The sequence below is a fragment of the Copadichromis virginalis genome, linkage group LG19 (genome assembly GCF_057382275.1).
Source record: "Copadichromis virginalis isolate Kocher_CV1m ecotype Utaka linkage group LG19, C_Virginalis_male_GT1.1, whole genome shotgun sequence".
Lineage (NCBI taxonomy): Eukaryota > Metazoa > Chordata > Actinopteri > Cichliformes > Cichlidae > Copadichromis > Copadichromis virginalis.
Window position 1 is genome coordinate 25603569 of NC_140636.1, and position 13157 is coordinate 25616725.

General features: G+C 41.4%; 2 protein-coding genes across 2 annotated transcripts; one reads left to right on the forward strand and one right to left on the reverse strand.

Moving 5' to 3' along the window:
- The first annotated feature begins 150 nt into the window (after window positions 1-150).
- Window positions 151-7455, forward strand: tmem62 (transmembrane protein 62). Its single transcript, XM_085442213.1, has 14 exons — window positions 151-326; window positions 484-688; window positions 984-1095; window positions 1232-1369; window positions 1792-1837; window positions 2225-2366; window positions 2588-2712; window positions 3016-3138; window positions 3237-3392; window positions 3494-3653; window positions 3918-4116; window positions 4315-4410; window positions 4644-4762; window positions 5586-7455. Exons 1-14 carry the CDS (start codon window positions 289-291, stop codon window positions 5904-5906), a joined length of 1980 nt encoding a protein of 659 aa, XP_085298339.1. The 5' UTR covers window positions 151-288; the 3' UTR covers window positions 5907-7455.
- Window positions 7456-7847: 392 nt separating this feature from the next.
- ptgr2 (prostaglandin reductase 2) lies at window positions 7848-12938 on the reverse strand. The gene is made up of 8 exons (XM_085442215.1): window positions 12880-12938; window positions 12624-12742; window positions 12258-12449; window positions 11861-12031; window positions 11512-11721; window positions 10190-10399; window positions 10027-10066; window positions 7848-9950 (listed from the first exon to the last, which is right to left on the reverse strand). The coding sequence occupies exons 1-8, from the start codon at window positions 12914-12916 to the stop codon at window positions 9886-9888; spliced, it is 1044 nt and encodes a 347-aa protein (XP_085298341.1). The 5' UTR covers window positions 12917-12938; the 3' UTR covers window positions 7848-9885.
- Between the last annotated feature and the right edge of the window lie 219 nt (window positions 12939-13157).

Genomic DNA, 13157 nt, shown 5'->3' on the forward strand with positions numbered 1-13157 from the left:
AGAATAAATGATTACAAAAACCCGAAGTTGACAATTGCTTTGGTGTTTCCGAAAGTCCTCGCGATGGCAGGTGTGTTAGCATTACCGAGCTCTGAAAAACAATGTCAGAGTGGGAGCTCTGTCTGTCATAACGCTGCCTCGTCATTGTTGGTGACGTCCCCCCTTCCACCCGGTCAGAGCTGTGTTGGTAGCTGGTAGGCAGGAAGCTAGCTGCTGGCTAACCTGCCGTGCTACCTCCTCCGCCTCCGAAGGCAGCTGAACGGAGCTGTGAATGAACCACGCACTTCAATGCATCCCGTGTGGCCGCGATGGCAGCGACAGAAACGGTCTGAGCCTTAGCTCTTAGCCATGTAGCTCAGTTGTCTGTTATATCTGTAGTTAATGTTAGTGTGATTCGTGCCCTTAGCTGTTTCCACCAGTAGCTAGCTTTTTTTCTGTCCGGGATAGACAGCGGCAGCTAGCCCCCCTTTCTCGCCACTACAGGAGGATGCTGAAGCTGTTTGGTGCACTGGTTATCCTCGGACTGGCCCTGGCGTGCATCACCTCCTGGGTGCTGGACAGCTATGACACGGCTTGGCACCCTAAACGGAGCGTTCAGCACCCGACTGTCGGTGATGAAGCTGAATCTAAGGGGAGTTCTCCACCATTTCCCGGCGAACACTTGAACAATATATTCTGGTTTGTACAGGTGGGCTATTATTCCGTCTGTAGTGATTATTTACATCTAGTGTGTATACAATACAGGCGTTTGACTTTGTGTTAGGGTTAAGCTCTGAATGATTGACAGAAAGGGGTCAGTGTCCACAGAAGTGCTCCGATGTTGGGTGAAAAGGTGTTTCAACACAGAAACACAGCAACTCTGAGCCAGACTCTTGTTCTATAGCCTTTATACCACAAGAGCTGAAAATGTCACAGAGCCCCATTTAAAATATTTGCCTTTACCCCTCACCTCCATTTGTGTGTGTGTGTGTGTGTAATTCAAGGTGTCCGATATTCACATTAGTCGATTTCATGACCCAAGGCGCATCCCAGACTTTGAAAAGTTCTGCACCGACACCATAGAGGTGATCAAACCAGCTCTTGTGCTTGCAACAGGTACAGTGATCTCTAACTAGTTCCTGTTAAATTCTTTGCATTATAATATGACTGATTGGGTGTGGCTCAAGTTCGTGCATTGCCATCAGATGACAGTTTGCTTACAGAGATTTCCTCCTTTTTTCCTTTACCCCAGGGGATCTGACTGATGCTAAAACAGAGAGTAAGGTGGGATCCCTCCAGCACGAGGTGGAGTGGCAGGCGTACCACAACATCCTAAAGAGGTCACGTGTAATGGAGCGCACCAAGTGGATTGACATCCGCGGAAATCACGGTGATTAACCATGGCACTTTAAAAAAAAATTACTATGGTTTCTCAAGGCTCACTGATTCAGCTGAAACATCTTCAGTGTGCCGAGTGTACAGCTAAGATTTTCAGAAGAATCCATGGAGCATCCCACAGGAAGTGGTTCTACCCCTCCCCTTCCCTTTGTCTGTGACTGGATGTGAAACAAGACACCCTGAATTTGTAACTGTCAAAAAAAGGGAAAGCTGTTCATTGGATCTGCAGTGGCTCTGACAACTATTCTGCTGCTGATTACAGCTGCTGATGTGTTTCCCGGATGTTTATCTGTGGGTCCTTTAGTAAAGGGAGATTTTTCTTTGTTACAATACAGTACAAGAATAGTTCATCGGTCAACTCCCATACAGCTTGTACACTGCTTAATCTCACAGTTATTTCATTTTTCCTCACAGATGCTTTCAACATTATTTCACTGGACAGCACCACCAATTATTACAGGTTAGTACAAAGTACCAGTAAATGGCCAGGATAGCCCCTTACTGCATTTCACAGCAACAAGAGAAAGCTGATTGGAGTATGCTGTGGCATTTGACGCCTTTAAACCAGTATAGTTGCAGACTTGTTTTCCATTAATAGTTCAGCTATGTGAACATCCTGACGACAAAAATAGAAGCAGGACCTACACGAACACGCTGTTTCTTTTTTTTCTTTTTTTTCTTTTCATGTTTTATGTGACATTGGTGATGCTTCTGTTAGCGCTGGCTGGTCTTTAATCTTCCCGATATTCTTTAAAGATCGCATTTATTTATTTATTTAAAAAAAATCTGTTTTATGCTGTACAGTAGCTTGATGCTCATGTGTAACGTTTCTCAATTTTTATTCTAGGAAATACTCAGCCAATCAGAAAGTAGGCTCTTTCCACTACGTTCACACGACCCCCTTTGGCAACTACTCCTTTGTCTGTGTGGATGCCACCCTGACTCCAGGCCCCAAGAGGCCGTACAATTTCTTTGGTATTCTCAACCAGGTGAGTTTGTGCAACATCTCTTCATGAACAATTCTGAGATCTTTAGAAAGAGCCCAGTTCTTGAAGGACCTCTGTTAGAAAATGTGGTCCAACAAACGGTAAAGAAAACAGGAAAGAAAACGGTAAACGCACAGTGTTTTAGTTTCTGAGTAGCAATAACGAAAGTATCTGCTTAGCTGTCAGTTTTCATAAACATGAAGTTTTTTTGTCATATCTGACAGACTCAAATGGACTTGCTGGACACGTTCAGAGCTGAGAGTCTGAAAAGCAACCAGTCGATCTGGTTTGGCCATTACACCACCTCCACCATCGTCTCTCCTTCTTCAGGAGTACGAGACATGATGAGGCAAGAACAATCCCCGATTTTGAATCTTTTTTTTTCTTCCTATTTTTATTTTAAGGGTGAGCTGAGGAAATGAAACCTTTTTTCCATCACGTCATGGTGCAAACATTCAGCAACCTCCTCCTTTTGGCTGCAAGCTAAAATTGTGTCTCAGTCTTAGAATGATAAAAAACAAAAGTAAGAAGCATTTTGACTGGCTGCATGTTTCAAATTCATGCTGTGGAGTAAAGTACCGTACATCTTCAACTGCCTCTGTTTGCAGACACTTAACAAGTCTAACTAAAATTTCTACGTTTTTGTGTTAAGATCTGCAGTTGCATATCTGTGCGGCCATCTGCACACTCTGGGTGGCCTCATGCCTGTGCTGCACAGCCGGCATCCCCAAGGCACTCTGGAGCTGGAGCTGGGCGACTGGATGGACAATCGCAGGTGTTTATATTCAATAGGTCTTTCTAACAGTAATTTTCTTACTTGTATTTCTGTTTCTGTCGTGTTATCGCCCATATTTTTCTAACATCTTTCTACAGGTACAGAGTTCTGGCCTTTGACCATGACCTGCTGAGTTTCTCTGATCTGAGGTTTGAGCAGTGGCCTGCAGTGCTCATCACGAACCCCAAGGATGCACAATATCTGCACCCAGGGGTGGAGGCACTGGGTCGGATACGAAGGTCGACGCACATCAGGTGTTTTGTCTATGCGTTGAATTTTCTGTTTTCTTATGTTCCAGTGGAAATGAATTTCAATTTCTAATATTTAAGAATTCATTTTCTTTCCTTTTCTGAAGGATCTTGGCCTTCTCAGAGGCCCCGATCACTGCGGTGCATGTGAGTGTAGATGGGGAACCACTGGGGAAAGGTCACTCTGCTGGAGGCCCCCTTTATGTTCTGCTATGGGATCCATCTCTTTACCTCACAGGACTGCATACAATCAGAGTTAAAGTGGAGGTCGGTGCAACATTCATTTATCTTCCACTTTATTGTGTTCTGAGACTTTTGAATATTTCATGGGTCTTTTATTAGATTAAGAAGATTTGTTTTCCTTTGTTGAATTATGAATAGCTGTATTAGATTTGCTGTCTGGGAATTGTAGCTAGAAAACACCCACTGGTGGCTCGGGGTTTGTTGTACTCTCATACTTTTAAAAAAATGCTCCTACCTTTCTCTAAAAACTAAGAACTTCTTGTCTTTCTACATGTGCATGTGAGTCAGGACGCGGCAGGCCGGTCATCAGTGCGGGAGCAGCACTTTACTCTGGAGGGCGATCTGACTCCTACCTTCGGCTTCGTGCAGTCTTTCATCCTCCTCACAGATCACTACGTCCTGGGTCGTGTGGCCTTTATATTCATGATGCTGCTGAATATCGGTGTTCTCATGGCCTTCAGGTTTATGCCTATTCTCTCGGGCAGAGGTGAGCTGTCTCTGACTAACCTTCAGATAAATACACCATCATAATGTAACAGACTGTTCAGGTTCAGTCGCACTGAACTTGAGACACAGACAGGGTTCTCAATAAGGATGTCAATGTCAGCTTTTAAAATGCACACTATAAGAAGTCTTTCTGCACTGTGCGCAATCATAGATGTTTGGTATTTCATTATGTCTACAGGATTGACCTCTCAAGTGTGTATGTCACTCCGCTTGGTCAGTAAAATAGACACTTTCTACTACTCTCTGCTACTGTTCAACCTGTGCACGGCCTTAGGTGAGTTTAATGCTGTGCCTTATTCCCATTTAACTTTTTCCATCCTCTTTGTCAAAAATTTTATTTTATCTGCCATTCTACACTGTATCTGTCATGTGTAATAAACAATAGAGTTGTTTGTGATTTCCAGATTTGAAGTTTGTACAAAGCAATGTACAAATAACATCTGGTTTTTACAAGATTACCCAGTAATCTCTCCTATGTTGCTGTAATCCATTCCTCTCTTCCTTCAGGCCCGTGGTTCATAGGAGAGCTGATTGATGGCCACAGTGGGGCCTGCTTTGCCTTTGGAGTATTCATTGATGGACATTTCCTAGAGGGCAGTCTCACCTATGTGGTTGGAGTTGTTCAAGTAAGAACATTGAATTTTTTCCCTCCTTGTTTTGGACACATTAGCCTCTCTGTGATTCTGTGCATACATGTTATATGTCCAGCTGTAGACTGTTACTGAACATATTTGCTTTACATTTAAATTAATTTTGTTTTCAGCAACTCTTAGGAACTGTGAACTTCCTGCCCAGCACTGACTGTTGGATAGGAAAAACTAACAGCTTGTCAACACTGTGGCACCCTTAGAGGTGGAAAGCTTGGTCAGGACCTGTAGAAAAATAAATCAGTGACATGGAAATGAAGGGAGCATTTCAGAAGTTCCCCTAAAGTACTTAATAATAATAATAATAATAATGATGATCATGATTCCTGAAAACAAACTCTTTAGGATGGAAAAAATCACTGGTTGGGTCATATTGCCACGAACTGGATCAAAGGTCAGACATAATTGGGCAATGTCGCAAATAATGGAGTTAAAGAGAACTGAAAATTCTTTATTTAAACTGAAAGTAAATATACAGTGGCAAAATCTGGCAGAAAGTGGCAGAAAGAAAATTAAACCCAAAGTCAAGCTTAAACAAACTTGCCTGCTGGGGAGAAGAGAGAGAATGGTAGCTATAAGGTCCTTTTTAAACAATTAGTAGAGTGGCAACATATTTCCTCTAAAGACTCATCTGTTACACCCTTCATGAACCAGAAAGAGGAAGGACAAAGCATGCAGATGTGTGGGGGAATTACAACATTCCCTCTCTAAAGCTAGAAGCTATGATATAACCTGTGGGTACTGCTTCATTTAGAAATGCATGTTCTGTTCGCATCGACTAAACTCCTTTCCTCTCTGCCAGCTCCTCTTCTTCAACATGCCCCTCACTTCTTATCTCTGCTGGAGCCTCCACCACCGTTGCCGTGGCAACACCTTCCGATCCCACTTCCTGCGGCCGGGCTGCCGCTGGAGGACTCTGGCTGTTCACCTATTCATGCTGCTCCTCCTCACCTGGCAGGCCCATTCCTGCTACTTCCTCCTGGAGACCTATGGCCCCATGGCCTTTTTCCTGTCTCCTGTGCGCACGTGGGCGTTAGGGCTCAGCCTGCTATTGGTCTACCGCGCCTGGACAAGCCCCGCCTCTCTCATTCGTGACACAAGCAAGAGCGTCTCTCCCTCTTGACAGTAATTGCACGGTACCGCCGCTGCTTCCCCTCAAGCCTGACTCTCAGATATATTTTGCTGTCTCTATCCACGGCGCAAGCCTCAGTTTTCCCTGCAAAGCAGCCCCTTCCTTTCTTTCTTTCCTCTATCCGAAGCCACTTCACAGTACATCACTCACTATCCTGTTTCTAGATAGTGTTGTTTACTTAATATGCATGTTGTTGTAAATCACCGGCGAGCACATTTCTGGCCATATTCATAGCAATGTGTACAGTGTAAAAAAACCAATCAAAAAATACCTTTGATACTAAAGGGTAAATTAGCCAATCTGAGCTATGTGACAGACTAGTCCAACGTATGCTGCTGTTGACAGTATACTGTATTAGAGTTGTATTCTCCTGTGGTTTAAGCTGAGTCATTTACTTGAGATTTAGCACTTTTTGGAAGTGTTGCCTTGGCCAAAATGCCACTTCACCACTGCCAAAGGATGAATAAGAAAGATTTCACCTTTCCTTTTCTTCTTTTCTCTTTAAACCCATTTTCATACGCTAACGAAGGCTGGATGTGCCAAAATGATCCTTGTGGTTACCTTCTGATAACAACTCGGTGCATAAGAAAGGATTGAACCACCTTTTGTATGCTATATCCTTTTCCTTTTACATCTTGTGAAGGTCACGCCAGTAGTGGAACCTAGACGATCGTATTCTCAAGTAAATTTTACACACAATTACAGATAATCACATGAAGGGAAGTACAAATTAATCAAGTACTGTAGCTGATGTGTGTACAAGAGGTTTATGACTGCTAGTTTTCAAGTTAAACAACTGCCAGTACTGTTCAATGTTCACATTGGAATATTCATATCAAAACTTTAACGCCAGTCTTTACCAAAACACAGAGAAGCCGCCTCCACTTTTTTCATGTTCCTTTAAACATGACTACAGAAAGCAGCTGTTTGTTTCTCAGGAATGTGAGCAATTGAACAAAAAGCTGGTCCAAGTAGTACTTCAGGACAATGTTTTTGTACTCCTAGAGTAGCTCAGTAAACTAAACCCGCATTAAACAATCCAAATGTGTGGTGGCTAAAAAACAAAAAAAACGAAATGAATGTTTTAATAGCTTTGGTGAAATGAGATGAGCCAGCGCTATGCTGTTTTTTTTTTTTTTTATTTATTCATTCTTATTCTATTGTGTGATTTTTATTTCTCCCCACTGGTGTTTTAAATCTGCACTGGAAAGTATTCTTCATTGTCAGGATGAGTGTGGTTGAAAAGATTTTAGAGCATTCCTGGTGTTTGAAGTCAATCTAACTCAGCGGTCCCCAACCCCTGGGCCTCGGACCGGTACCGGTCCGTGAGTCGTTTGGTACCGGGCCGCGAGGGTTGAGGCTCAGGTGTGAAATGTATGGTTTTCAGGGTTTTTATCGGTTTTCAGCGTTATTTTTGTTATCGTTTTTATCGTTAACTCGGTTTTCCTGGGTCTTTTCACGTGTGTTATGAATAAATCTTCTTTTTTTCTGGTACCAGTACTAGTTTTATTTTGTTGTATTTATCCGCGACACCTTAAAGGCCGGTCCGTGAAAATATTGGGGAACGCTGAACTGATCGGCGTGTGTGTGTGTGTGTGTGTGTGTGTGTGTGTGTGTGTGTGTGTGTGCGTACAAACATGTTTTCTCTATGTTGCTCAGATTGCTAATCTGTGGGAACTGTAAACTAAGTCTTTCAGTCCTTTCTACTCAACAGTAGCAGTCGCCTGGATTCTACAAGAACTCATCTGAAGTACAGAAATGTGTTGAAAGACACATTAAGTGTTTTATTTTCTTTTTTTATCCTCAGCCATACACAGCAAGAACTGTGGGGATCTGACCCTCATGGTTTAATACTAGAACAGCTGCCAGACACTAAATAAATGAAAGTATGTGCCGTCTTGATAACAGTGGTTTAATTACTTTTTCCACCCCTTTCTGCACAGACAAGTCTTCATTTGTATAGGAGAACCACCAAGTGTACAAACAGGAAACAGATGGATATTTAGAAATTATGGACTTTTGTTATTAGGGATTTCTTCTCTAATCATGCTCAGTACCTCAGTCAAGCTGTGTAATCTGTCCACAAGGAGGCAGTGTTGAATGAATATGGATGAATCATGACTGTGCTGCATTTCACTCTCACTTTAAAATTATGCATGGGAATGTTTTTTGTTTTGTTTTGTTTTTGAACAAAGCATCAGAACTGTGTTTTTATTAAAAGACGGGTTTATTAGTTTAATGCCACTAAATGATTATGGTTAATAATGAGTCTGGATGTGATTGTTCTGTACTTTACACAAGAAAAACTGACAATGCCTCCACAACCATTTCAGCTCTTACAAGGAGTATATTGTAATGTGTTCAAACACTGAAGCATATGATTGAATAGATGAGGATTTTACACCTGCCACATATTTTTCTTGTGACAACTGAAATTAGAGCCGACCACTATTTTATTTTATTAATGGTTTCTAGTGCTGTGAAATAAAAATGTTCATTATAGTAAATAACTTTGTATAGATTCATTCATTTCCAAATGATGTTACACAGAAGGGAACACGGAGGCAAAACAGTGAAAAAGACAGATTTAAAAAACATACTGTATGCAGTAATGGAAAAAACCCTTGAGCCAACCCTTATTTATGTTTTGTGTCCAACATGTGTTTTTGTCATTTTTAAAGTGGGCTTGAGCAATAGTTCTCTAGGCTTTCTGAAGGTTTTTATAAGGTTTTATTCATTCTCAGTCCATTCCTTAGAGCTGAACACATCTTTAGACACTTTGTTACTAGCAACCTGCTGGAAGAACACAATTCATTCACAACATTCATTTATGTGAAACGCGAAAGGCCATTTTCAGAAACGGTCTTGGTGGAAGGGCTGAAAGAACCCATCCTTTAAGAAGGAAAACTGAGAAAAGGTTGATGTATGCAAATTACACAAGTACCAAAGTGAAAATCTGTGCAGTGATTGGTGTTATAAAGTAATATTTGGCATTTTTGGTTTAAATAATCATTTCGTGAGAAGGTCAGTGTCTCTACAGCCATCAGTAAAACACAGTGAAAGCCCCATCATGGTTTCAAGCTGCATTTCAACCAGTGTTGTTGGATATCTTGTTAAAATTAATGCAACTACGAACATAGAAATAAAGAGTCAGAATTTGATCCACCATGCAATACCACCTGGAAAGCATCTGATAGCAACGGCTTCATTTTTCAGCATGACACTGATCTCAAACACACTATATTGAAAACCACTTATTTCCCACTTTCCTAGCAAAATATGGAGAAATGAGGGGTGGCTTAAAACTGATGGCATCAACAAATAATGTTATTAATTTATTTTCTACTGACCAAAACTGGACAACAGATTAGAAAAATGTTACCTGGTCTGTTAAATCTCAACTTCTACTAGAACATTTGGGGGTCAGACTTTGGCCTGAACACCATGAAAGTATAGATGGTTCAGTGGTTAATGCTAGTGATGGTGGTGTAATGGTATGGAGGATATGTTCTTCATTTAGCCTACCCAAGTATAGCTACTGATCATGCCCATCCCATTATGACCTGAGTGTACCCAGTAACTTTGAGTAAAACAGAAAAAGCCCTGCTAATTTTGCTATACTAAAGCAGAGAATTTCCAGGTTTTATCCCACATCGGCACCGTTAAGAGACTATGATTTTTAAGTTAATATCATGTATCAGTACTGCAACACTGCTCTACATTTCTTTCACTGCTGCACCAATTTCCAAAAGACTAAACAAACTCTTATTAAAAACTGAAGACTTGTTCGATTGCTAGATTTTATTATTTATAATTCAGTTGCAATTAGCTGGCCTCGGTTAATCAGCGCAATATTTTGACTGCAGCTCATTAAGTAACTTAATGGCAGAGATAACAGGCAGCAGTAAGGTTAATTTCCCATGGTGAGTGGTGAGAGCGCAGCCTCCACTGGAAACACTGGTGATTTTCTTCAGTGGGATATTTTTATGATTTGCTTGCCAATGTTTCCGCCTTTCATCATAGAGCAAAATGCATCTGCAAGAAAAGGAAAAAAAATGAAACTGCCCACAACAACTTATACAATTACAAAAATGTTGAAATTCATAAATACCTCCCATATTCTCTATACCATTCACCACAGTTTCCAGAACCTGAAGAGTGAAAGCAAGATTAAAGCGATGAAAACAAAGACAAAGATGAAGTGTGCAATTTGCAAAGGTGCTTATACAGTGAACCATACAGTGAACCACACAGCATCACCATTTCCTCTGTACCTTGATTCGACCTGATTTAATCCACTGGCTCAGCTCACACAGGGCAGCGTCTGCTTTGCTCATATAGTTTAGCACCGTAAAACGTTCCCGGGTGATATTTTTACTTTGCAGGTTCTTCTGAGTCTCCTCGCTCAGAGGTGGTGGATATGGCACATCCTTGTTATACTGTGAGATCTGACCACACAGGATTATGTGGCTGCCGTTGTTCATCTGGAGATGAGTGCAAGTCGATGTGTCAAGTTGAGCTTACAGCACACAAAACACTCACTGTTACACCTACAGCCATCACGTCCAACACTATTCTTTTACAGCACAAACCGTTTACTTCCCAAAAATGATTCATCCCCCTATGAAAAATTCATTCCTTTATGAGTCTCTTCGACATAAAAGCTTGGCTGGTTATATTTTGCCGATATTCAGCAAAATATAGTTGTGATGGAAGTTTCCAGATGCATTTTTAACCCTTTCCAAAATGATTAATACCTGCCTCACTATTAAGCCAATTGTTGTTTACTGTGCAGTATTTGAGTACACTCAGTATTTTCCAGATGTCTCTACAATTTTAAACAAATCCAAGCCATGTTGATTTCTAAAGCATTCCTGGGGGCTATAAATTGAAGTGAATTGGTATAAACACTCTCAGTTCATGGTCAGTACTAGGACATCTGCCAGAATGTAAGAAGAAAGAATTAGGTGTGGATCTCCGGTCATGTGTTTTAAATGCGCGTGAGAATGCCATAGGCTACAAAACCATATCCAAGTGACTCAAAGTTCCTGATGCCAGAAAAGAGCATTGTTAACAATGTATTCCACACCATCAAGAATGGAAAAGGCTCCGTTAGAATACCTAAGGGGACACCTCAGCTCACAGCAGGCCAACTGTAACCCACACAACAAAACCAAGGATATTCTGCAGAATACCAGCAACTCCAGTTTTCATGGTTCTCAAAACAGACACTGCAGAGAAAATTTTACAAGGGGGATGGGAGTCTTTATGGTCAGGCAAGGAAGACCACTCCTCAGTTACAGGCATACAAAACTCACCTAGCCTTTGCAAAAGCTCATTTGGATTAAGAACCCTATAGTTGCAAATAAGAGATAAAAAATAAAATTCTCATTGAGGTTTAAAATGTCTTTTCAAGAGAGACTTACATAAGGATTTTTTGTTTGATCTGTCCAAAAAAACAAAATAAACAAACCACACAAACAACCCCCCCCCCCTCAAAATTCAACAAGGGTATGAATAGTTTTGGGCATAACTGTTCATAACAAAGAACATTTAATCAAGTAGTTCATCCATCCGGATGAAAATTATGTAGTACCTGTGCTATAACAGCATCACTAATGGCACCCCCTACGTTGTCAAAGTAAACATCAATGCCATCAGGACAGCTCTCCTTAAGCCTTGTCGGGACATCTTCCAGGTGATAGTTGATGGCTGTGGAGAAACCTAAATCTTCCACTATAGCTTTACACTTCTCATCAGAACCACAGATCCCCACCACTCTCACACATCCATCCAACCTGCCAATCTGGGGAAAAAACAAAACAAAACAAAAAAAAACAAGCAGAGCAATAGATCTACAATTTTATGGAAGTAATTTTTCCAACATCTCAGATAGTTTAGTGTATTTTGTAGACATTAAACTATCTGGTACTTGTTGCATTTACCTGTCCAGCTATGGAGCCACAAGCACCAGCTGCGCCGCTTACTACCATCGTGTGATTGGCTCTTTTGGTTATGTGACCCTTCTCTCTGATACCCAGTAAGGCAGTGAGACCTGTTATTCCAACTGCACCCAAAAAGTAGGACAAATGTCCATCAACCAGCTGTGGATCAACCTGCAAAGAGACCAAAACCTGAGTGACATCAGCATACATACTGTAGCAGGTAAGCTGCTTTTAGTCAGTGTGTTTTGCAAACACAGGGTATGAATCAGTTCCTTCACATTTGCAGAACACAGTAATTTTTTCATGTACATATCATTAAGACAGGTTTCCTCTTCCTGTCTGCAAGAGGAAATATGACCCTGTTCACCAAACAGTGGTGACACACAGCAACAGAGACCTTCTGTAAGTCACTTCCGGTCATAACAGCATGGGTTTGCCAAGGCCAGTTGAATGAAATGACCACATCTCCCGCAGCAAAATTATTGCAGCGGCTGGAATCAATCAGTCCCACACCTCCACCATCCACACACTTGGAAATCTGCCATGGAGTCAGGTAATCAGCACCGGTGTCCTCATTCATTCTACATCGCTGACAGGGAAAGAGTTTTAGTGGGAGTTAAAAAAACAAAACACAAATTGTTACTTTACTGTGCTGTAGTCTTTAATTTTAATTACAACGTTTAATTACTCCAGAACGCAAATGCTAAAGGTCATTACTGATGCCTGCTGTTGCTGTATCAATGTCATGTGTTTGTGTTAATACCATGTAAGGGTCGACTGAAAGATAAAGCGTCCGAACAAGAACTTCCCCATCTTTCAGGTCAGGTGCTAAAGTAATCTCCTCCAGGCGGAAATTTTCCGGAACTGGCGCCCCGTTTTTACCTGTATGCAAAAATAGAAGGTTGAGTAAACACTAGCCACGTGATTGCAGTAATGGTGCAGTATCAGTTACTGTATTAAAGACTTAAAAACTCAAGGTGCAGAACACGATAAAAGAGGAGAGTAAAAATGTTACACACCTGGTCGTGAGTTAAGAACGACTCTTTGCACCTGCATCTCGCTGAAATATCGCGAGCACCGAGGTTGAGTTTGTAGCAATGACTAAAACAGGCAGCAAACGTCAAGTTTCTGTGAGCGGTGGGCTCGGTTACAGTGTTAGAGAAAACAACGTGGACAAAGTATTTTACCGTAGCAACACGTGAAGATATCCAACGGCTTATATTACCGAACAGGTTTCTTGTTATCAGTTTGCAGGCTAGCAGAATGTCAACAGAGACCACGAAGAAAGTCACGACCA

Bases quoted from the DNA above. Each gene is read 5' to 3' on its own strand.
- tmem62 (XM_085442213.1), top strand. From the start codon at position 289: ATGCATCCCGTGTGGCCGCGATGGCAGCGACAGAAACG. The intron at 2,713-3,015 runs GCAAGAACAATC...TTTTGTGTTAAG, and splicing joins GGAGTACGAGACATGATGAG to ATCTGCAGTTGCATATCTGT. The intron at 3,654-3,917 runs GTCGGTGCAACA...CATGTGAGTCAG, and splicing joins CAATCAGAGTTAAAGTGGAG to GACGCGGCAGGCCGGTCATC.
- ptgr2 (XM_085442215.1), bottom strand. From the start codon at position 12,916: ATGCAGGTGCAAAGAGTCGTTCTTAACTCACGACCAG. The intron at 10,400-11,511 runs GTACTACATAAT...ACTCATCTCCAG, and splicing joins GTGATGCTGTTATAGCACAG to ATGAACAACGGCAGCCACAT. The intron at 9,951-10,026 runs GTATTTATGAAT...CTTTTCTTGCAG, and splicing joins TGGTATAGAGAATATGGGAG to ATGCATTTTGCTCTATGATG.